The sequence below is a fragment of the Nannobrachium achirus genome (assembly GCF_963921795.1).
Source record: "Nannobrachium achirus genome assembly, chromosome: 1".
Classification (NCBI taxonomy): Eukaryota; Metazoa; Chordata; class Actinopteri; order Myctophiformes; family Myctophidae; genus Nannobrachium; species Nannobrachium achirus.
This window is the reverse complement of record NC_137810.1, coordinates 44433194-44456508: the sequence shown is the minus strand read 5'-3', so window position 1 is coordinate 44456508 and position 23315 is coordinate 44433194. Positions and strand designations below refer to the sequence as shown.

General features: G+C 43.7%; 1 protein-coding gene across 1 annotated transcript in view; it reads left to right on the top strand.

Annotated features, from left to right (window-relative positions):
• Window positions 1-23315, top strand: part of LOC308293462 (receptor-type tyrosine-protein phosphatase S-like) — a 300110-nt gene that overhangs the window by 207943 nt on the left and 68852 nt on the right. Inside the window, exons 11-13 of the mRNA XM_080735995.1 lie at window positions 6887-7225; window positions 14159-14352; window positions 20473-20590. Coding sequence (XP_080592121.1) covers window positions 6887-7225; window positions 14159-14352; window positions 20473-20590 — 651 coding nt within the window. The remainder of the gene's footprint in view (window positions 1-6886; window positions 7226-14158; window positions 14353-20472; window positions 20591-23315) is intronic.

Below are 23315 nucleotides of genomic sequence, written 5' to 3'. Positions count from 1 at the left end.
CACGCACGCTCGCATGCACACGCACGCACGTTTGTATTACTGCACTTGTGAGGACGTCGGCACTCTAGGGCGGTCACTTTTACCCCTGAACCTGAAGCAGCTCTACAATTAAGCTTACAACGTGTTACGCTGTGACACAGTGTGAGCTTGTAGATCCACTATTTTCGGTGTGCCATACCAGTGTGCAATTAAGTACAAATCAGACATGACTCCAATTAACCCCAATCCCTAAACCTAACCCTAAACCAACCCATAGGCCCATCCTGAATCTCTTTCTAATCTTATAAGCCTAACTCCCCCATACCTTTTGACCATAAAACAACCATTTTTCCCCCCTCACAATGTCTATTTCTCACATTCTGCCATACTGGTGGGGGGTGGGGGACATTGTGGTCCTCACAAGTACAGTATTACAACTACACACACACACAAACACACACGCGCGCGCACGCCCGCCTGCGACGCAAACGCAATCTCTCACTCATGCGGAGGCTCCAGTGTAATGAGGAAGCCTTATTTACCAGCTGCATGACTGGGCCAGCTGCCCTCACACTGATATATTTGAACATTAATAACGTGCGAAGGAAAAGGGGAGGAGGGCCACGGGGAACAGACACAAAATGATACGACGCACCAAGCATCTCCACTCGGGTCAAATGTGTTTGTTAAAATGCTGCTCTCACAAACAGCTGTGGTGTGGTGTCACAAAAATATATTTTGGCTTAGAACAGCCGATTCCCCCAACCTAGTGCGCCACCGGGGCCCACTAGTGGGCTGTGAGGGTATTGCCAGTGAACCCCCCCACCCCCAAATAATTGACAAAAACCTCTGAACCCTAATAATAATAATAATAATAAGATAACGTTAGTATCATAAAATTCGTGTTTAAAATACAAATAAAAAAGGGAAAATAGGATCTTAAAGTATAATTTAAAGTATGTTAGTTCCTTTGATCCATGCCCCGTACACAATGGATTGATTGATTAACATGAACATGCTCAGAAGATGCCCAGCCATCTGGCCACTTAAGCTTGAGCTTGAAAAAGAGACACTTAAACCCAGACATATACTCACATTGTGATGTGTCGTGAGCTTTTGAATACTTTCCCATTTATCTTTCTTTTGAACATTTAACACCTATAATGACATGCCCAAAACAAGAGACGTAAATCATTTCCGAGCCTTGGACGGATTTGAGCCTTCTGTTATGTTGCGTTATCCCGGCAGACTGGAGAGCCCTTGTTTAGTGAAATGAAAGACAGACGCTATCATTTACTACGGTTTTACTTTAACTCTACATTATCTCTGGTGGAAAAGAAAAGAAAAGAAAAAAAAAACCTGTTCACAGGGCGTTGGAAGTGTGTGTGTTCAGCCATCGTGGCATCAACCCGGAGGCTGTTGTCATGGGGGTGCACATCACCGAGGGTCCTCTAGAAAACCAGGCACATGTACAATGTAATATACATGTACATGTATACGGTCTACAGCATATTAACCTGTCTGTTAACGCGCTGCTTCTCTCCGTTGGGTCCAGGAGGACCGCCGGCGAACCAAAAGGACACTTACGGGTCTTCAACTCCCACAGTGTTAATGTAACTCTGAAGAGACGGGTACAAATGGAACCAAATGGACCTGTGAGGGTCCATTTGGGTCCATTTTTGGACCCCTCGTGGGAGCCGGAACGCTTGAGAAAGCGTGTTGACGTGTGGGAAAAGTATGGTGTGTACACAATCAATACTGTGTTATTGCTTGATGAAAATCTCATTCCAAGTGCAAAGACCGCTTACACTGCTAAACTCTTGAGTGGTGATTTAACTCCAGAGGGTGTAAGAACGGGTCAATATTGTTACGGCGAAAATGCACTGTAAACAAAGCACATTTGTATTTACATTGTCTTAGGTTCAACGGGTGATTTTCATTAAGTGCCAACAGTATTATAGTGTACAAACTATACTGTACCTAGGTTAACATAATAGAATAAGACCAGTGGACATAATTTTCTCCACCTTGCCCCCAACCCCCTCCTGAGACCTCATTGCTTGTGATGCCTAACTGAACTCGGCAGCAACCTCCAATAAATTTCATAAGACCTCTCTGGTCCCTTATTAGCGGAGGATGAGAAGCATCTTTGCTTGTCGGGCCGTAATTGGTAGCAGTGACCTCCCATTCAGAAACAGCACCTCCTGGGATGATGCCTCCTCTTAGTCAGTCCAGGTTCAGACATGGTGTTTCCTTCTTTTTTTTCGTTTGTGAGAGGGGGGTTTCAGACGCAGCCCGCGGCAGAGGGTCCACACATCCAGAGAGCCGGTAAAATAAAGTCTCCCCCAGGCTCTGTCTCCGTCCCGAGCATCAGCAAGGGAGGAGGACGACGATGAGACGGACCCTGGTGGGGATCGGGGGCATTTAGTGGGATTTTTGCAGTGCGGGGGGGGACTGCAGCAGTGGCCCTAGAACAGGCAGATAAGAATCCCATTTCATAGCCTCAGAAATCATTTCACGCATTGAGCGATGAGCGCCGGGGGCCGAGCCCCCCGGATTGTCGGGCTTTGTTACACATTTAGATTGTACCTTTCTGAGCCGGCGGCATGCGAGCCCGAGTCGAGTGTTATCTCTCATATTAAAGTGGCAGATTCTAAATCCGCCGTATTTAGCCAAACAAGCATTTTAGCCCCCCACTTACTGTAATTGCAGGCAAGGGTTTTTAGATGTATTGGAATATTCTAGTCCAGCTGAGCGGCGGGATGGACATTTGGCCGGATTAATTCCTCTAATGATCCACAAATACCAGTGTCCTGTGGCACGTCATTGGTGATGAAAATAACACGAACACACAGTTGTAACCCTCGATGGTAAAAGCACCGGGCAATCTGCATCTGTCTGCGCGTGAGAAGCGACGGCAGACATGGAGCGATGACCCCGTTGTAGCTTAACCTTCCTCAGCGCTGTATCTAAATCCATGACATTTTCATGTAATGGCATTCATAATCATCAGGTACACCGCCATGTACTGTATTTACCACAGTAGCAGGCCTTGTGCCAAGAGTTGCCCTTCACGTCACAACATATTTAACAACTTAAACCCCTAGATAGTGGATCTACAAGCTCAATTTAAAGGCCGTCGCACAAAAGTAGAGATAACTGCAGATCTACAAGCACACAACGCCTCGTGGTGCGAGGCGTTGTGTGCTTGTAGATCGGCTGTTTAAACTAGTTTAGTTCTTTTTTTAAATGATAAATACAAAATGAACGATTTTGGACATACAAGGTTTCCACCCGACAACGACGATATACTATTATAGTTGACCAAAGTTCCCCACGGCTCTATGCCAGGCCCCCTCCTGTTTTCACTCTACACTAAATATGTTCGCCTAAATAGCTGATCTACAAGCTTCTAGATGTGCTTTTTTTCACCATTATGGCTGCCCCAGATGGGGAGAGCATAGGGTTCACGCTAACCTTCCTCAGTGCAGTGTGCAATCTTAAATCCATGACACGTTCATCTGAAGGCATTCACAACAATGGTTAGGTACGCCAGTGTGCGTTTTAACACAGCACACTTCAGTAGAGAGCTTGCCTTTAGCATGACAATAGACTTAAAAGTCAAATATGGGTCGGGGGGGGCTGGTATGAATGCAAACATGACTAATTATTTGTCAGATACTGTAGCATTCAGAAAGCCTTTTTTCAGAGACTTCAAAAGATGCCTCCGGCGAGGCATTAGTCGAGTCTTCCTCTTTTGTGGGGCATATAGTTCTAGTATTTATAATCCCTCCACCGGTCTTCATGGGATATGCAGTTTTACCAAAGCCGCCGGCGCCGGCCGGCCTAGCTGGCCCTGCTGTCTTTTTAAGCCTTTATCGGGCATGAGGGGTCTGCGCGGAGCGATAGCCCAGACCCCTGTCAGATCCGACAGGGGCCTTCCCCTCCGCCGCACAATGATGGAGAACTGAGCAATCACTCTTGACGTGGAATACAATATGAGCAGAGGAAAGAGAAGCTGAAAGGCTCAGAGATCCAGTAAGACCATAAGTAAATAAGCCCATTGGACACAGAGAAGAAGGGCTGGGGGGGGGGGGTTTCAGCGGTCCTGTCCTATTTGCCGGTGTGCCAGAACAGTCAGTCCTATATATCTTAAGACGTGAAGGATGCTCTCCAATGGCCAGAAATCTTTTTTTAATTTCATCTTTTTCTGTGTCACTTTTGCCGTCGTTGTTGTTTTGTTCTCCTTCGACGCAGCACGTCAGTCACGTTCATTAAGCTTTTATGAAACTGGCAACACAACACAGTGGTGTTGTTCCTCCGCCGTGTTCTCCTGTTTTTTTTTTCTTCTTTTCTTTTCAAAACGCTGTGATACCCGGAGCTATGGAATGGGATTTATTAAAAAATAAAACGATAGTGAAACGAGGGAAGAAAAAAAAAAACATTAGGTCCTAGGAAGAAAGCAAGAAGAGGAGGAGGTCACCCCCAGTAGCGTCCTACCTCTCACAGGCCTGTGGACCCTCCTGCCGCCCCCCAAAGATACGAGAGAATAAGTATAAGACAGTCCTTTGGTTCCAGCACAGGGACCAACATTCTCCCTCCCCCAACTTCACGACAACGTGTCCAAAAACCAGGACAAGTATGTTAACCACTTCTTAAACCCTCTTGTCTCAGTGAAACGGACCCGAGTGACAACTCTACTTGGACCGTTTTTGACCGTCCACACCAAATCTCTTCGTCCAAAAGTTTTGGCGAGAATAGACATGCTGGGCCATAATTAGGTTCCGAACGGAAATGTGCGTGACGAGCTTGGATGGAGAGTGTTGGTGCTCACCGACCGCGGAGTGGAACTCACTCCGTGGTCGGGTGCTGCTGGTAAGAAAGTCTTAAACAGTTAGTGTATGTGGAAGCCAGGTACGTATGAGGTAGTCGGCTACTTGTGAGCTCTTCTTTTTCTTTTTAAGTTTTGTTTTTTCTTTTCCTTTTTTAAAAGTTAAATGTTGTTTTCCCCTGTTATGCTTAGTAGCCTGTTTTTTCTTCTTCATGTTTCTTATGAGTTGTCATTTTGGAACCCTAACTGTTTTTGTGTTGTTTCCTTTTGTTTCTTTATTTTTTTTCTTTTCTTTTGAGTCACCTGGGTTAAAAGACAAATTCATTTTTTCCAGCCGCCACTGCCTCAATTTATCATTTATGTCTCCAGCCCTGTTGTCTTGGAATGAAAACATGCCTTGTTTCTGTTCTGTTGTCTCTATGGGTTTTCATTTTCACTTCTGCTCCCGGGTTTACGTTGAATGCTATTATGCCATTCTCTTGTTTTCGCTTGTTTGTCTTGGTATGATTTCCTTTTGTTTCCAATTATTTCAGCGATATTACTGCACATCACAGATGCGAATGTAATAATGAACTTGGCTCGAAACCGCAAGATGGTCAGGGAAATTCTTTTATACTCGCACAAGGAGTATTGGAAGAGACAGAGAGAGAGAGAGAGAGCTCGACTTGAATAGAAATCTTCTCATACATGTGCTTTTATCCGTATAATACCAAACTCTGGATGAGCAGAAGAACACTTTATCACTTCCTTGCACAGAGCTCTCTCTCTCTCTCTCTCTCTCTCTCTCTCTCTCTCTCTCAGGCGAGTCCAAGCTGTAAGAGCCTTGGCTCAGATTAGAAAGTAGAGGCTTTTTGAGGAGTGTGATTTAGAAAGTTCACTGATGTGTAGTTTTTAATATGTGCTGGAAGAAGTGCTCCCGCATTTAAGAAGAAAACTCACAGCCACTGTGTTGGAAAGCTTTTATACTACAAATCAAAATAGGCCCACTGAAGCTTTCCTTCTTGTTCACGCCGGAAGAAGTAGAATTCTTTTTTTTAGTTTTTTAGCTCCAGTATCTCTAAAGATGGGTATGAAGCAGTTTTCTCTCTTGTAGCTATAGAGCATATTGTCACTGTCGGGTATGAATCCAAAACATTTAAAAATGTGAAAAATAGCTGTCCAAAAACTCGTACTATTCAGAAAATGGGGGGGGGGGGGGGGGGGGGGGAAATAACCTTTGTTCCAATGTATATCATTTTGTCACAAGCTCTCGTTAATACTGTTTATTGACCACAGACACACTTAAACACTTTTCCTTTCACTTAACAGATATACAAAAAATTGCAAAAAGAGCAGATCTAGCTTGTAGATAAGTTATTTTTGCTACTTTAGTATGACACCAATAGTATGATGAAGGAATGCATACATTAATGAAAAAACATACACATTTGAAACACAGAGATACAAGAGTTCTGCCCGAAAGCAAGCACATTTTGCACATATTGTAATTAGATGTATGCAACTAGTGAATGTTTTTCTTTTTAGTTTTAGCGTCTTCTTCCTTAGTGCTGGATGCGGAGTGCATAGCACCATTATGGATTAGACCAGTGGTTCTCAAGCTTTTAATTTCGAGGACTCCTATAACGCTAGAGAGCTTACAAATGGTCCATTTGGTAGTTATTTATTTGCTAAACAGGCCTACAGTGTTATCCCCGCAGTTAGGCTATCTCGGCCATCTTGCTTCATTATTACAAACACCTGTGTCATTGTCCTTTTTGGTGTCTTTTCCGTTGACATTTGCAAGATTTCTTTTTTTTAATTTTAATTTGTAATTCAGTTCTTACTTTACGTTGAGCGCATTTCGTACCTTTTCGTTCCATTTTCCGTACGTTCTCATTGTTTTCTTCTCTTTTAAGTTGGAACTTTTCCGTTTTATCATTTTCTTTATCTCTCCCATCTTTTTTTATTTTTGTTTTTCACCCCCCCTTCCCTTCCTTTTCCTCCCCACCCATTCCTCCCCCCGTCCCTTCCCTCCCGCTCTCCTCCCCCTGCTTGCCTTACCCCCCCCCCCTTCCCTCCCCCCCCCCTCCTACCCAGAACCCTCAGCCCCCCCTCAAGACATTAAGTGCAGCAGTTCCAGCTCCACCACTCTGCTGGTAAGTTGGCGCCCCCCGCCTGTGGAGAGCCAGAACGGCGCCCTGGCGGGGTACACGGTGCGCCACCAGGTGGCGGTGGTGGTGGCGGGGGAGGAGGCCTCCGCGGCTGCGGCGGCCGGCGCCGAGGCAGAGGAGCCGCCGTCGGTCCCGGCCACAGAGCAGCAGGTGCTGCTCCAGAGGCTGGAGAAGTGGACCCAGTACCAGGTGACCGTGGCCGCCTTCACCCAGGTGGGGCCCGGGCCGGAGAGCGAGACGCTGCTGTGCCGCACCGACGAGGACGGTAGGTGGTCCTGAACCCACCGTTGAATAATAATAATACACCCTGTGGTTCTCAAACGTGTGTGTGTGTGTGTTAATTGCTATACTTGTGAGGAGTAGAGTTTAGTAGAATTTAAGAAATGGACCATTTCCCTGGTTTTCACAAGAGAAATGGTACGATTTGGTTAGGATTAGTCATTTAGAGTTTAGGTTTAACAGTTGGGTTACAAAGTTAGACCTGATTTAGTTGTGCCAGTATCGTGCATCAAAAATAGTCGATATACGAGCTCACAACGTGTCAAGGTTAGTCGGTTACTATTTTTGGCTTTAGCGCTAAATTGAAAGGCATTTATAAAATTGCCGTCCTGAAATGTTGATGTCCTCACAAGTATGTAGCGTCACAAACACGCGCGTGCGTGTTACTCTCGCGGCGTACATGTACTTTACAAGCGTACATCACAGAGACTGACAGTGTCCCACAGACACTTACACACATTTAATACCCACTCCTCAAATCAAGCACTTCCAGCCATGTGAGATGAAATAAGAGCATCCAACAGTAGATATCACCCTGGGGAAATCTAGCGTGTCACCATTAAAACCCAGCCAACCTTGTGCAATTTATAGCCGCTGTCACCGCCACGCGCGTGCGCGCATGTGTGTGTGGTGGTCCACCACCTCTGTTATCTGTAGGCATTTTAATAGATATCCTAGTATACAACACCGTAGCAACTTAGCTGAGTTACCACGAGGGACGCCTTGTGCAATATACTCGACGGGCCGTTACAGTCATTAAAAAAAACTTAAAAAAAAACATTAGAAACATCATTAGAAAGCGCGATACAGACCCGGAGATGATCAATGTAGCAAATATACTAAGTGGCGAGGCAAAGCGATCGGAGCAGGCGAGGGAAAGATGGGAAATAATTACGTTTTTTTCTTTTTTGTCATGAATTAGAACTTAGAATGGAACTTGATCAAAGTAGAGTAGACTTGACCCAAGACAGCAGGGGTTCCTAAACTTCTTAAGCTTTTGAGACACGAAAGAGAACTTTGGTGTCTCCCCGGGATCCAAACTTAAAAAAAAGATCATTATGAATTAATCACTTCTCAGTCATTAAGCACAGTCCTTTAAAAAATAAGCAGAAACCTTGTATCTTAAAATCTACACTACAGTGGCTGCGTTTACATGGGCAGGTACCGTAATTGCCGGACTATAAGCCGCGGCTTTTTCCCCATGTTTTGAACCCTGCGGCTTATACAACGGTGCGGCTTATATAAAGATTTTTACAGCTAACGGCCAGTTAGTTCGTTTTACAATGGTCTTTAACAAGGATTTATATATAGATTTATACAGCTAACGGCCACCAGGGGCGCTCTAGCGGGAAGCAGGAGGGACATCTGCAGGTTATAGTCAATTGCGGCTTATATATGTAATTTCTTTTTTAAACATTTTTTTTAGCTGGTGCGGATTATATTCAGGTGAGGCTTATAGTCCAGCAATTACGGTATATTCCACTTGTATTCAGAATGACTGCTCATTCAGAATTAAAATTCTCATGTTAACGCCTCAGAATTTTCATTGGGGTTTGGAGGGGTGGTATATACACATTGAATCGGAATATACTTTTATTCAGGGTATGAATCTCTGTTTGGAATGAGTTCATTCTGAAGCAAAAAGGTGACCTTGTAGATCGGCTATTTTGGCTATCCTATTGGCGGTGAGATGTAGGTGTGAGTGCCCACAGCTATAATGATTAAATAGCTACAGTACATTGGATCCACTGGAACACAGTTTTTGGACATACAAGGTTTCCCACCCGATGTAGGAAAAAAATAAATGCAAATGGCCAAATTGGCCCCATAAAAACACTGCATATTACACGTTCATACTCATAGAACACACAAGCTAAACGGGGGGAGCTGTCCGTCAGCTATAGTACTTTCCATATCGTTGTTGTTGTCGGGTGGAAAACTTGTACTGTATGTCCAAAACCGTTCCTTTTTTATTATTAATTCAAAAAACGATTTAGAAATTGTGAAAATAGCCGATCTACAAGCACCTGTAGATGCCTTTAGGTCGGCTATTTTCACTAGCTTTGTGGGACAGTCTTGTATGATGAGTAGGGCTTTACTCTAAGAAAAACGTACACATTTGAAACTTGGCGTTACGAGGTTTCTGCCCGACAATGACGACATCATACCTCCCATAGCAGCTCCAACAGGGCAGCTAGAGGTCAGGCTGCAGCCACTCTCGCTGCAGTGGTTCAGGGAAGGAAAAAGGACCCAGGCTTTTTATTTTATTTTTTATGTGTCCTCCGTCCTCCTCTCATCCACAATCTCCCAGGCCGGTGACCTTTCCCCACCAGCATCGAGCACGTCTTTCAAAGGCCCCCTCTGGGTTCCCGGGGTTTTTTATTGAGGTTGCGAGAGAGGGAACATGTGTCCGTGAGTGGGGTGAAGACCTGTCATTATGAGAGTGACAAGAGTGACAAGAGCTCACGGTGATGGAGGAGAGACCTGTAGTCAGAATCAATTCACAATTTAGTGCCACGTTGGGGTCTTCAACGGGGGTTCCGGGACCCCTCGGGGGGCCTCAGAGATACTACAGGAGGGCCAAATATTTGTGTGATAGGGAATGTATTATTATTATTATTATTAAATTACATTTACCACTTGAACCCGGCCAATCCCTATTCTCGGGGGAAGATAAGGCGAAAATAGCAGATCTTCAAGCTTCAAGTTTTCTGCGTTTTCCGGTGGGCCTGTATTTTAGCTAAACTAAAATATACTTAGATATCGAAATAGCGGTCTGTACATTGATACTATAGGATTCCAGGTAAACATAAACAATGAACCTAGAATCAGTTTTATTTGTCTCATCACATATATATATAATCGGTGTATTATTATTATTATTTTGTGTGTGAGTGCAAGCTCCATAATTTGGTTATTTTCAGGCAAGAAAGCAAAACAAATCTCCTACATGGAGATGGAGGAAGGGAAGAGGGGATAATTATTTACTCCGGGGCAATCATGGAGGCGTGTATGTCTGCGATTGTTGTTTTCTTGTGTTTATGTGTTTGTTTATCACTCTTGCCTTTCAGCCTCTCAGACTTGATCAGTGCGTGTCCGTGCACGTGCGTGTGTTTCCAATTCCGTCAGCTCACAATTCTGACATATAACCTTTGAATTGCAAAAACAAAACTATGAATTCTGAGATCTTAAATTGGAATTACAAGAAAAAGTTGGAAAAATGTCATTGCAGACAAACAAACACCCGCAAACACGTAACAAACAATCACAACACACCATAGACACTAGAACTCAATACAACATAAACAGCTCAAAACATACAAACCAAATCGTTAAATAACCAAGAATGAAAATACATGTTAGTACAATAAATTGTCACAAAGCGAAATCAATATTACAAAATTAAAGACAAATATAGCTGCAAGCAGCGATAAAGTGGCCAAGGTAGAAAAAGTAGGAAAGCAAAAAAGCATCAAGGGAAAGCAAAGAAGAAATCAAAGAAAAACTAGAAGCAGTGTTCTTCCAAACAGGTCTCCAGCAGGTCAGGTGTTTTTTTTTGGCCTAGTGGTGACTATAATAGGCCAAAGTCAAAAGGGTACCACGTGTTCTTTGGCCTTTCACGGCAATCGGACGCTGCATGCGGGATTTGAGGCATTTTGTTCCAAAAATGGGTTTTGCAAAAATGTACCTGCTGGTGGCGCTATAACAGGCCAATGTGAGAAGGGTGGCATCTGTTCCTTGGCCTAGTGGGAATGTGCGTGCAGAATAGCAGGCTGCGTTTGAGACATTTTGTTCAAAAAGGAGCAATCCTGCAAACCTTGGAATTCAATGTTAGCCAATTAGATAGAATATGATATTGGACAAATCCGTCATGATTACATCACTGTAGAGATACTGTGTGCCCATTTGTGTGATTATCGGATAAAATCTGAAGGAGTAATATTGAAGAATGCGTTTTCGGCCTTCTGGTGGCGCTATAAATGACAGAGACTCTGCCGATTTTACACTAATCGGCATAGTTATTGGTAAAAGCACAAATTGACCTCTACACAACATGTATGCAAAAGACTATATGCAACAGACATAAAATAGTTCCAAAGAACTCCTCAAGGTTTTAACTCAATATCTTTATTTTCCAACTTTTTCATTAGTTGTCTTTGTTGAAGAGTTGGTCATCAGGTTGTAAACCTTCAAAACAGAAGGTTAACAACCTAGCCATTTTCAGGCATGTCTTTTAAATCACAATGTTTTCAAATAATTCAAGTAGTAAACGTCTTCAAATAAAGTTTTTAAACATTAAGTATTGTGAAGTCTGAACCCAAACCAGCACACGGAAACAGTTCTCAAGGTGAAAACGCAATAAGCGTTGTTTTATTCAATGGGGCGTTCCCCTAAAACATGAAATAAAGTTCTTCCCAAAACCGGGGCTTTTAACTCAAAATATGCTTCTTTCCAGAACTTAACAAACAGGGGTTACATTCGAAACATATGTTTCACAGTATGCCGTTGCTTCCATTAACACATGCCATTTCTCTTCCAAGACTCAGATGCAGCTCCTAATTTGCCTACAATGGGAACAGATAGAACCACCATTAGCAATGTGGCAAAATACAGAGCAAATGTGCGACAGAGGAGAACATAGTGGAGTTTTGCTTACTGCTCGATGGAAGAGTCCCTTCGAGAGCCAGCTACACAGTGAAGCAGAGCTCGGTGGTTAAGAGCAAAAACATTTGGATTGCCTGACTCGGAGAAGCTGTGTTGCGGCCAGGTGCTGACAAATCAAACTGATTGCAACAAGCAGCCATCTTAGCTGCTGCATTCTGGGAAATGTAGTTTTTCTGAAAACCAAACTAAGCCATCAGTTAGATTCAGTTCACATGCACGCACGCACGCACGCACGCACGCACGCACGCGCACGCACACACACACACACACACACACACACACACACACACACACACACACCTGTGCCTAACCATTCTGCATTAGAGGTGGGATTTATGGCTCTTTGAAGTGAGACAGTACCATCGATACTGGCTCACTAAAAAGAGCCGTTCAAAAGACTGGCTCATTTGGCTCCTTGTATATTTATATATTTTTAAGAAGAATTTGTTTAAACATGAATCCACAAGGTGGCACCACATTCCTCTGCTGACAGTTGAGATCACAATTTAGTATTTACCCTTTTCATAAAATGTGTGTGTAAATTAAGCTACCTTGACTTTTGTTATTCATAAAACACCAAAAAAAACAAGCAGGCAACAATGAACTCGCTCCTCCACTTGTTCTCTCTCTCTCACTCACTCACTGTACTCAGTCAGTACTCAGTGGAGTAGCAAGGAGATGTTGAATTGGGGGGAGGGGGTCTCCCCCCCAAATGAACGGCTCTCTTCTGCGCGAACCGGATCCCAACGTTCACTTCAAAGAGCCGTTCAAAAGATTCAATTCGTTCGCGAACGTCCCAGCTCTATTCTGCATCTAGCCTAAGGCCCAGATCATGGGGAAACCCTACTCACGTCAGGGTGGGGGGTCCCCAGTTCAAATATGATTCTTTTTGGTTTCAGTGATATTTGGACTTACCCTCTACGGTAGTTCATCATGAAATGTTTACTTTGCATGTATGTTTTAGAGGCAGAAGAATAATTTGCATAAAACTTGCAATGTTGATTGAATTATTAAAAAAGCATGTTTCAATTAAAAAAAAAAAAACGATCTGACAGATCTTTAGATATTGGTCCAAAGTTCTTGTAAAAAAAGTTCCGTGCACGTGACGCGAAAGTTCCGGAATAAAAGCGGGTTTAAGTGTTTTACAAACTGCTCAAAATTGCGGAAAATCTAAGGGCGGAGCTTACTTAACAAAGACACAGATGTCTTCCGCTTGAGTCAGGGCACGCGTGTAAGCAAGTTGCATGTCTTCAAACGAAACGAGGCATGACTTATGCCCCTTTAAAGTTTGAGTTTTCAAACGCTTCGTATAGCGCCCCCCTTTGGCCAATTGGAGTAAGATTGCTTTCAGTGATATTTGGACTAACCCTCTACATATTTGCCAAATGCCATGAACGTGTCACTTTGCATGTATGATTTAGAGGCAGAAGAATAATTTGCATAAAACTGCAACATTGAGTGAATTATTCGCTTTAAAGAAAATCCGCCGAGACAGATCTGACCGTATTGGTCCAAAGTTCATGTAAAAAAGGTTTCGCGCACGTTACGCGAAAATCCCAGGAGGAGATAGATTTTGACTGTTTTTCATATAATTCAAAATTGTGGGAGAGGTAAAGGTCAGAGGTCAAAAGTCAGAGCGTAAAAGTTGTTCGGCATGAGGAGACGCATAAGTGTATACAGGTTTCATTGCTGTACCTGAAACAGGGCATGAGCTACACCAGTTCAAAGTTGGCATTTTTCAAAGGCTTCCTACAGCGCCACCCTTTGGCCGATTGTTGCGAGCTTCGCGTTTTAGCCGTTTGGCATAGTCCTCTGCCATACTGCCGAGTTTCGTAAAAAGCGACTGCACGGTCTAGCCGCTAGAGAAAAAGTGGCGGAAGAATAATAATAATAATGAGAAAGTCCAATATCAATGAGTGGCCATTTGCCACTTCGTGGCCTTGGCCACTAATAAAGAGGGGGTACAATTTACAATTTAGGCATTTGGTAGACAATCTTAATCCAGAGCGACTTACAATAAGCATCAATACATCAATAACAATACATCGAATGCGTAGAAAAAAAATAGCATAACAAAAATAGGTAGACCTACTGTAGCACCTATTCAGTAAAAGAAACTTTATAAAAACAAACAAAAAAAACATATAAAAAATGCTATCTAAGTTTCTTGTACACTGTATGGTCATTGAGGGTAAACCCACTGTCCTAAAGCGTTCCTTTTCTCTTTGACCCCCCCTCCCCCGTACAAACACAGTTCCTGGAGCTCCTCCGCGGCGCGTGGAGGTGGAGGTGCTGAACTCCACGGCCCTGAAGGTCATGTGGAGGTCGCTGACCCCGGGCAAGCAGCACGGCCAGATCCGGGGCTACCAGGTGCACTACGTGCGCGTGGAGAACGGAGAGTCCCGCGGCCTGCCCCTCATCAAGGACGTCATGCTGGCCGACGCACAGGTAGAGACCCCCCCCTCAACCCCTGTCCAACCCATTTAGACCTGACCTGACCTTGATCCTAGCAGTATTCTGAAAAACCTGTGTTTCTCTGTCAGTGGTTCTCAAACTTTTTTCATGTCAAGGACCCCCTAGGATTATATGTATTTGACCACGGACCCCCATCTGAAAATATTTAGTTCCAGGGACCAAGAGAAAGAAGGAGTTGCGTTTTAAAATGTCTGCTTTAAAAACATATACACTCAAAGATTTGCACACATTTTCAAGATTTTTTAAAAATAGCAGATCTACAAGCTTGCGGCACTCGGTGCCACGCTGTGAGCTTGTATATCTGCTATTTTTTAATAATTAAAGCATGAAATAAGGGTTAAAGTGGTGACACAGATATGCGTACCCAGTTTAAATGGATACCAAGGCCAAGGATCTGAAAATGTCTTGTGCCGGGGACCCCCATGGAAGAGAAGATTTGTGTAAAAAAAAAAGAAATCTGAATGATAAAAAAATGTGCAAACACTTTCAAGGCGTTTCTAAAATGTTCCAAAATAGCACATGTGCAAGCTCACTTCGTGCCGCGCCACGAGCTTGTATATCTGCTATTTTTGAATAGCCAACTTGTACATGGATACAAAGGGATTAAAATTACCGTGATGCTGTATTGACACATTTAGCTGGGGACCCCCTCAAGGACCACACTTTGAGAACCACTGGTTTGCAGTGGAGCAATTCCCAACCCGTGGGTGGGCCGTAACTTGACTTAAACTGCCGAACCATTTTCCTAAGCATACTGTAGGCTTTTAGATTTAACAGGGAGCCTTTGGATCCCATCAGAATATTATGGAAAATCAACTTGAAAAAAGACTAATTGAACTTGCTACATTTCTCCGCAGCGTTATTTTACTCTGAGTTTACCATATGGTTGTGTTTTAATTAAACTTTAACACACAAGAGGGAGTGCTATAACATGAGACATTGGCACTGAGATATTGGCAGTAGTGACTTAAATCAGAGTGCCAGTAGCTCACAGCGTAGTCAGTGTGTTATTGCCATTGAATTAAACTTCACTTTTAATTATCAGCATTTATGATATTTTTTCTCTCTTTCTAGTGCAACTGCTGCTTACTCGTTTGTAAGCGGGATAAAGCTTTGAACCATTCAGAGTATTCTTAGTCAGGGATTCTCAAAAGATTTTAGGCCGAGACCCCCAAAATAAACATATATGAACTGGGGACCCCCCACCCTGAAAGCACTTGGAATTGTAGGTATTACATTTAATGTGACTCGGTTCCACAGATAAATATTGTGAGAATAGCTCACAACGCCTCGCACTGCGAGGCGTTGTGATCATGTAGATCTGCTATTTTCACAATGTTCGCCTCTTGCTTACTTAATATTTGACAGTTTGGTATTAAAACGGTCTTGAAAGTCCTTCAATTGTCACTTTATAAATGTGCCGATACCCAGTATACACTTATGTAGGTTTGTTTACCGTTGAGTGAGAAAAAATAATTACATTAATCGAATCATCTGGGGACCCCACAAAATAATTTGGGGACCCCACTTGGGGTCCCGACCCCAAGTTTGAGAACCACTGTCTTAGGTGCAGACTGACAGTCCATGTCAGGGTTACAAATGGTAATAATTAGTGTTATTTTGACTGTACTGTTAATAATCATGTTGATAAAGTATTCTGTCAATCAAAAATGCTGGTTAACGTCCAGCTCCGACAGAAAATATAAACATGCAAAATGTAAAAACTAAAGCCATTAGAATGACAATATTTGGCCCAAACTGTGAATGTGAACCGACAATGGACATACTGTATACTATAGCCATGTCAGTGACATGCATGGCCAGTTAGATTAAATGAAATTAGATACACTTTATTCATCCTCTGAAGGGAAACCAAAGCACTGCGTAGCCATGAAATAAATAAATACATATAAATACATGAAGGATGGTAGGATGATTGCACTAGTACATTTATTAGATTAACCGTCTCAAAATGTGAGTTTTATCGAACCACAATGCCAGAGACTTAACAACAGCCTTACCGACGCACAAATGGAAAAAGGTAATTGTACAAACTATCCTTTGCTCACATGCAAACTGCAAATGCACACTTGCTTCATCAGGGGCCGCAAAATATGTCTGAAAGTTATGGGAGCTTGGGAGGCAATATGGATGTTTTCCCCCAGTTGGATTTCATTTCATAACACTGCAATCTTCTCTTCCCTCGGACCACAACAAGAGCTGTAATCAAAACTGTTCACTCTGGCCCCTTTCTGTTGTCCTCCCCGCCTGCCTTTTATTAGGAGTGTGGAGGCTCTGGCATCATGGCAACCTCTGCCACCAAATGCTTGATTGTACTGCTTGGTATCAAGCACAAAGACTAAAAAGAAAAAAAAAGAAGAGAAAAAATAAATAAATGCTGATTATAGTATTCTGCATCCAGGGGGAGTAGTGAAATTGGTATGAAGGCATTTCACACACACACAAAAAAAGAATCTTGCCTCCTCTGACAGCTAGAATCACAATAGAAGCCGGTACAATGGACTCCCCCCACTTTCCTCTGACAAAACCTCTGTCAACACAATATCAGAGGAACACAGCCAAAGTGTGTTCTCCTTTTCTGTGCACCAGCAATCATCCACATGGAAATTTCAGCCTTGAAGGAAATAAGGGGCAAACAGAACGCAAAACAAAAAGAAGAAGGAAAATGAAAGGAAAACATCAGTGCGCAATGCGACAGACACATTCATGGCTGAAATGAACCGCAGTGTGCTGTATTTCCTGCACATGATAATGGTCTGTTGTGGGCGAATGGAACGGAGCGCCACCCATGTCGCATTTACTTAGAGTTTAGGCATTCAGCTATTCAGTTATTATCCCGAGCGACTTAGAAATTGAGCACAAGCAGCAAAACAAGCTTAAATTCCTACATCGGCAGCAACATCATATGCAAGCAATCAGAAGAAGTGCAAGGGTCAGCAACCCAGACAATAGATGTAGCGAATATTCCCATGTCCCTGGAATTATGATGCATAAGCGCTAGGCAAAGAAATGTGCCTCTAAACGTACATGAGCAAGCACAAGGTAATTAAATGTCACCGAAATAGAATACATGATACAGTAGGTCAAGAGCTGCGTTCTAAGAGTATGATGTTATTGCACTCCTATGTATGTGTTGCGTTAAGAGTTTAGACGTCAGCTGTCCATGGCTGTGGTCTCGCTAGAGTTTTGCTTTAAAAGCTCCTATGATGTGGAGTTGATGCTACAGTACACCAGTGGTTCTCAAACGTGTTCCTATCAAGGACCCCAAAAGCTAAATGCAGTGATTTAATCCAGAGACTCCCACTTGAAAAAGATTTAGTACCAGTGGGAGTGCCATAAGAGAAGATAATTTGTTGTTAGATTAGATTTAGTACATAAATCAACTGTCTATATACTGTAGAGTGGAGGTGGAGGGATAACAGTGGAGAGAGTGATTCCTATTCTATGGTATGAAGTGTCATTCGCACACATTCTCTCATTGAGATACTGTAAGCACTGACGACTGGCATCCATACAGTGTGTTGACCATGTCATTATAGGCAAGAACTTTCAAACATGATAACAACTATTTAAAACAATATACAGGCCTATACATTGGGGTTTAAAACTGGTCCTCATTTTAGCTGGACCCCACTTTGAGAACCACTGAGTTACAGTGCCTGCAAACAAAACTAGCTGATAAGTAAACACAGACTTGAGAGGTTGTGCGTGGTCCACAGAGAGCGCCTTTTGAGCTGAGGAGCGCTTTGGATATAATGTGCGTAGTCATCTTCCCAACCATTCAGGTGCTCACTGCTCCTGAATGTCCTGTCGTCTGCATTATTAACACTAATATTAGCCCATTCCAAAAGTTTCTGGCTAGCTGCACCAAAAAGAAAAAAAGGAAAAAATGCAGAGCGTCTGGAGCGTTAAAGCGCTGGGAAGATGAGCGCACCAGCGCGTCTATACCATGGAAATACATGGAAGACTGCCGCTGCCAAATCAAAAGGCGTTCTCCAGTATGTGGACACAACCACTTATTCCCCTCAGTTAATCTCTACACCTGGCCTTCATCATAGCTATTCCCTTAACATAAGCTCCAAGCTGCTTCTCAACACAAACTTGACTGTATTCAACGCACGGCGACCATTTGACTCTTAGCGGCCATGAGAGCAAAATGTCAGTCGACGCGTGACTTTGTGACCTGCTTCCGATGGCGCCTCGGCGCTCTCTCGCCTCCCCTACCGCGACGGGCCTCTCTCCTGTCTTCTTTTTTTTAATACTCCCTCTCTCACACTGCTGTTTCTTCCCTTCTCTCTTCTTTTTCCTTCTCCTAAAACCAAAACGCTCTCTCCTGCTGCGCTCTGCTCCTCTGCTCTTTGGCGGGGGGCGGGTGGCAGTGGGAAACGGACGATACGGCTGAATATGTGAGTACTGAGTTTTCACCTGAGTGCTTTTGCGTAGCGGCGGGGGGGTTGGGGATCTATGAGAGTGGGTATTGCATCAAGCCAGCTCTACTGAGCTTACATCCTACCCTTCCCCACTCCATTTGATGGACAAGTGTGGATAACCGATGGGTTCAGAGGTCCCTCTGCTCGCAGCTCTGAGGTTAAACAATTCTGCTGCTCCACTAGTGATGTGCACATCACCATCGCCAAGGACACAGACTTCTGTACTGTAATTGCTAATGCTTAATGCTGCTGCCTACGTGCACCCTGCTACAAAATGCCGGCTGATGCAATATCCACTTACCCTGCTGTTCTGGAATGCTTAACGCTACATGTGCTGTGTGTGTGTGTGTGTGTGTGTACCTGGGTGTGCGCGTGAAGTGTGTGTATTGCTGTGGTGTGTCTGCTTGTCTTGTGCTGTGACGTGAACATTTGTATTTTTTATTTTGCTGTGGTGCACTTTTTAATTTGATTTTTGCTACGTATTTGTGGTTCTTAAAGGCCAGTCCACACCAATGATTTGCGATGCAATGAAACCGTAGCAGTACAAGAAATTGGGTCTGAATTGCCCCGTTGCAGATCGCCGCAGTTTGACCAATTCTGTTGCCAGTAGTTGCATGTTGCAATTGTGAATCACTGGCGTGGCCTGGGCTTTAGATTGTGATTTACTTCAATGACATCACTTCAAAAGACATTTGCATCTCTTTTTGTTCTATAGCTTAAGCCACTAGTTCGACATTTGTCCAGCAGCTCAGTCAAAGAACCATAAAACCTCAAATGGCTGCCTTGGTCGGTACACCTCTGACTATAACTCACACCTTTAAACCTCAGTAAATGTCATTTGCTGGTTTGCTTGTGTCCCCCACCCACACAACACACACACACACACACACACACACCACACGCACGTCCCAAAACCCACGTGCACCCACATGACATGAATCCCACCCGAGATGGCACTTAAAGCTCAGCTACCGTCATTGACCTCTCCCACCGCTAATGCCGACTAGCCTGTAAAAAAAGAAAAATCATTTAGAGGATGCTCCTCTTGAAAGATTCATTAGAATTGATCCGGAGCTTCTTCCACTTTTAGAAAGTGGACTCCAGGCAAAGTTAATGTCCCAACGAGGTCTCACACGGAAGCCGGCATCCATCAGTTAATTCGTCAGCTTGGCGAGCGACTCAGTGAGCGAGAGAGGAGGCCACTTTGCATTTAAGCCTGATTTACGCTTAGGCGATCTGCAAGCTCACGACGCGTCACGGCTGCAGCGCGTCGTGAGCTTGCAGATCGGCTATCTTTGGCGCGCGAAACTCTTAAGTATAAATCAAGCTTACATTTACTCAGCCTGCACACCGCCCCCTCACTCCCCCCCCCCCAATACTGTCTTGTCATCTCTTGAGGATTTATCATAACTTAATGGAATGCTGTCCAATAACGTGAAAGGGTAATGTTGAATTTTAAAAGCATGCTGCTTGTATAAATTAACAGAGAAGGACGAGGGGATGCTTTGACCTTGATGGGGAGGTTACATTAAAGTAAGTGGCTTTAGTAAAAGTTAAAGCGTTCTCTTTAAGTCCTGTTTTGACACTTTCTTTTTGTTTTTCTTCTTCCCCATGTTTCCTCCCTGCTTCCTGTCTGCTACAGGAAATGATCATTGGAGGGCTCAAGCCAGACACCACCTACTCCATCACGGTGGCAGCGTACACCACCAAGGGTGACGGAGCCCGCAGCAAACCCAAGCTGGTGGTGACCAAGGGGGCAGGTCAGTACCTACCTTTAGCGCAGGGGTCTTCAACGTTTTCAGGCCAAGGACCCCTTAGCTGAGAGACAGATGAAGCAGGGACCCCCGCTACATCTTGTATAAAACTGTGTTGGGAGATTTTAATCAATTTCATAGGTAGATTTATAGACTTGTTTGACAGCACTGTCATCAGTCGATGTTGGATCCACAGCCTTAGACAAAGTGGCTCAAAGATGTTGAAATTAATATTAGCCTGCAGCATTTATCACGTCACACCGATTGTATTTTTTTTTTAGAGATCAAGAAAATACAGTGGTATTTGTGTGTGCTGTGGTATTTGTGTGTGTGTGTGTGTGTGTGTGTGTGTGTGTGTGTGTGTGTCTGTGTGTGTCTGTGTGTGTGTGTGTGTGTGTGTGTGTGTGTGTGTGTGTGTGTGTGTGTGTGTGTGTGTGTGTGTGTGTGTTTTTGGAAGAATTTGTCTTGCAAACTTTGACAGCTGACGTCTCCCCGCTGGGAGGTGGAGGGGGCAGAGTGTCTGTTGGTTCTTCCCTGCGCACTTTAGTCTTTATCCATTTCAGTCTCTGTGGTAACCATGGAGGATGTGTGTGACAGCATAAACACAGCACCTGAGTCTGAGTTGATCCTAAGGGGCTTGGTGGCCCAGACCTGAATCACACAGGTTAGCTGGAGAGAAAGAAATGTAAAAAACAGAGGAAGGGGGAAGGACTTTTTTAAGTAAAAGTAGGAATACCACAATATTTAAAAAAAGAAGGGTGAAATGAGCGGTGCCTTTTATTAGTTTATTTCATTAAACTCCCTGCGAAGCTTGGCCAATGCCCAGCTTTGAGGATGGACTTACATTCACACAATGCCTGATGTATGAGCGGTTAGCACCACTCAAACATACTCTGAAGTAGAAGACCAGTATTCAACATTGTTTTTGAGTGAAAGTACAAAAGTACTTCAAAATAAACTTTAGGTACCAAAGTAAAAGTACTTAAATATTTCAAAATTTGTCACAATTTTATAGCCGAAGTAGTAGTAGAAAAATAAAATGTAAAAACAATGAAAAGACTAAATTAAATTAAAAGTACCTCAAATTATGCGTAAATGTACTTTACACCACTGACGGAAGCGGAGGCTTGGAAGAGATCAAATCCTAGAATCCTTTTATAAATACTGCTGATGTTCTCTCATCTGTGCTGGTCTGCTTTAGTCTGCTGCATCGGATGGGCTAAGAATCTCAGATGGTCCAAAGAATAGAATAGATTAGTTCTCAACCTGGGGGCCCGGCCCTGGTGGGCCAAGTGGGCCCCCAAATAATTGTCAAAAAATTATGATAATAATAATAAAAAAAACCTAACCCCAACCTGATGAATCTTTATAAGCCTAACTCTAAACATTGTTTAAAACAATTCTCTCTGAGGACACAGAAAATGGTCCTCACAATGTCTTATTTCTCAAATACCACAATCTTGTATGGACATTTTGCCTTGCCACTAGTATCCTAATAGTACAACCACTGCCACATCCATCATCCATCCATGCCCACAAACAACTCACACCTGGACACACACACACACACACACACACACACACACACACACACACACACACGCACACACACACGCACGCACGCACACGCACACGCACACACACAACACCACGTGCCACCCTGCTGTGACAGATGTGACAGAGGATCAGGGCTGTCAGCGCTTGCTGACTGATGTGCCCGTCTCCCTCTCCCCAGCTGTCCCTCAACGGGGGAAGCCTTTCCTTTTCTGTCACTGAAGTGTGGGAAAATGACTTTTGCCGTGGGCCCTGGATGAATGGAGGACGAGGGGGAAATACAGAGAAGGAATAAAGAATAAAGGTAGAGAAGAGCGGAAAGGAGAACAAAAAGAAGTGTGAACAGAAATGTTTGTGTGTGGTGGCAGGGAAGGGCCACTAGAGATTGTTACAAACCGTAGCTAGACGGCTCGTTCGGTTCGGGTGGCGCACAGATAAAGTACTGTACCTGTCCACCATCTCAGAGTCTAGGGCAGGGGTCTTCAACGTTTTCAGGCCAAGGACCCCTTAGCTGAGAGAGAGATGAAGCAGGGAGTCGGGGACACCCACAACCTTTTCGTAGATTCCATATAGTTTCATCATTTGACAGCGCAATCATCAGTGTATTTTGGATTCATGTCAATTTGTGTTTTCAGATATTTAACCACTTGAACTGTCAATACTTAATAAACTTGACCTTTCACTCTGTCCTTAGTCTGCTCTTTTCCCCTCTACACCAAAGCTCTTTGACAAAAATAGCCGATCTACAAGCACAGCTTGTAGATCGGCTATTTTTGGCTAAAGTTCTCAGAATATGGACGCTAGGGTTCAAGTGGTTAATATAAAAATGGAGAAAAAAGTTTCTATCACTCAAAGATTTGGAGGACCCCCTGTAGTAAGGGGTCCCAGACCCCCTGTTGAAGACCCTTGGTCTAGGGGTTCGAGTTCACCTTGGTGCTTCTGCCCTATTGGCCCATCGTCTGTGATTCTCAACATGTCTGGTGTGACTTGTGCTGTGTCGATTTTCAACGTGAGACGTGTTATTACAGCTGCCAACATGTTGAAACTGTGTTGTTAAACTTCTAGCGTCGCCAGAATAATTACCATGGCGAAATGTGCTCGTTTCGTGTGTTAAATCACAGGCTAGTAATCCCATCTGCTTAGTCGTATGTGCAGACCGTTTTGTGAAAGAAATTAG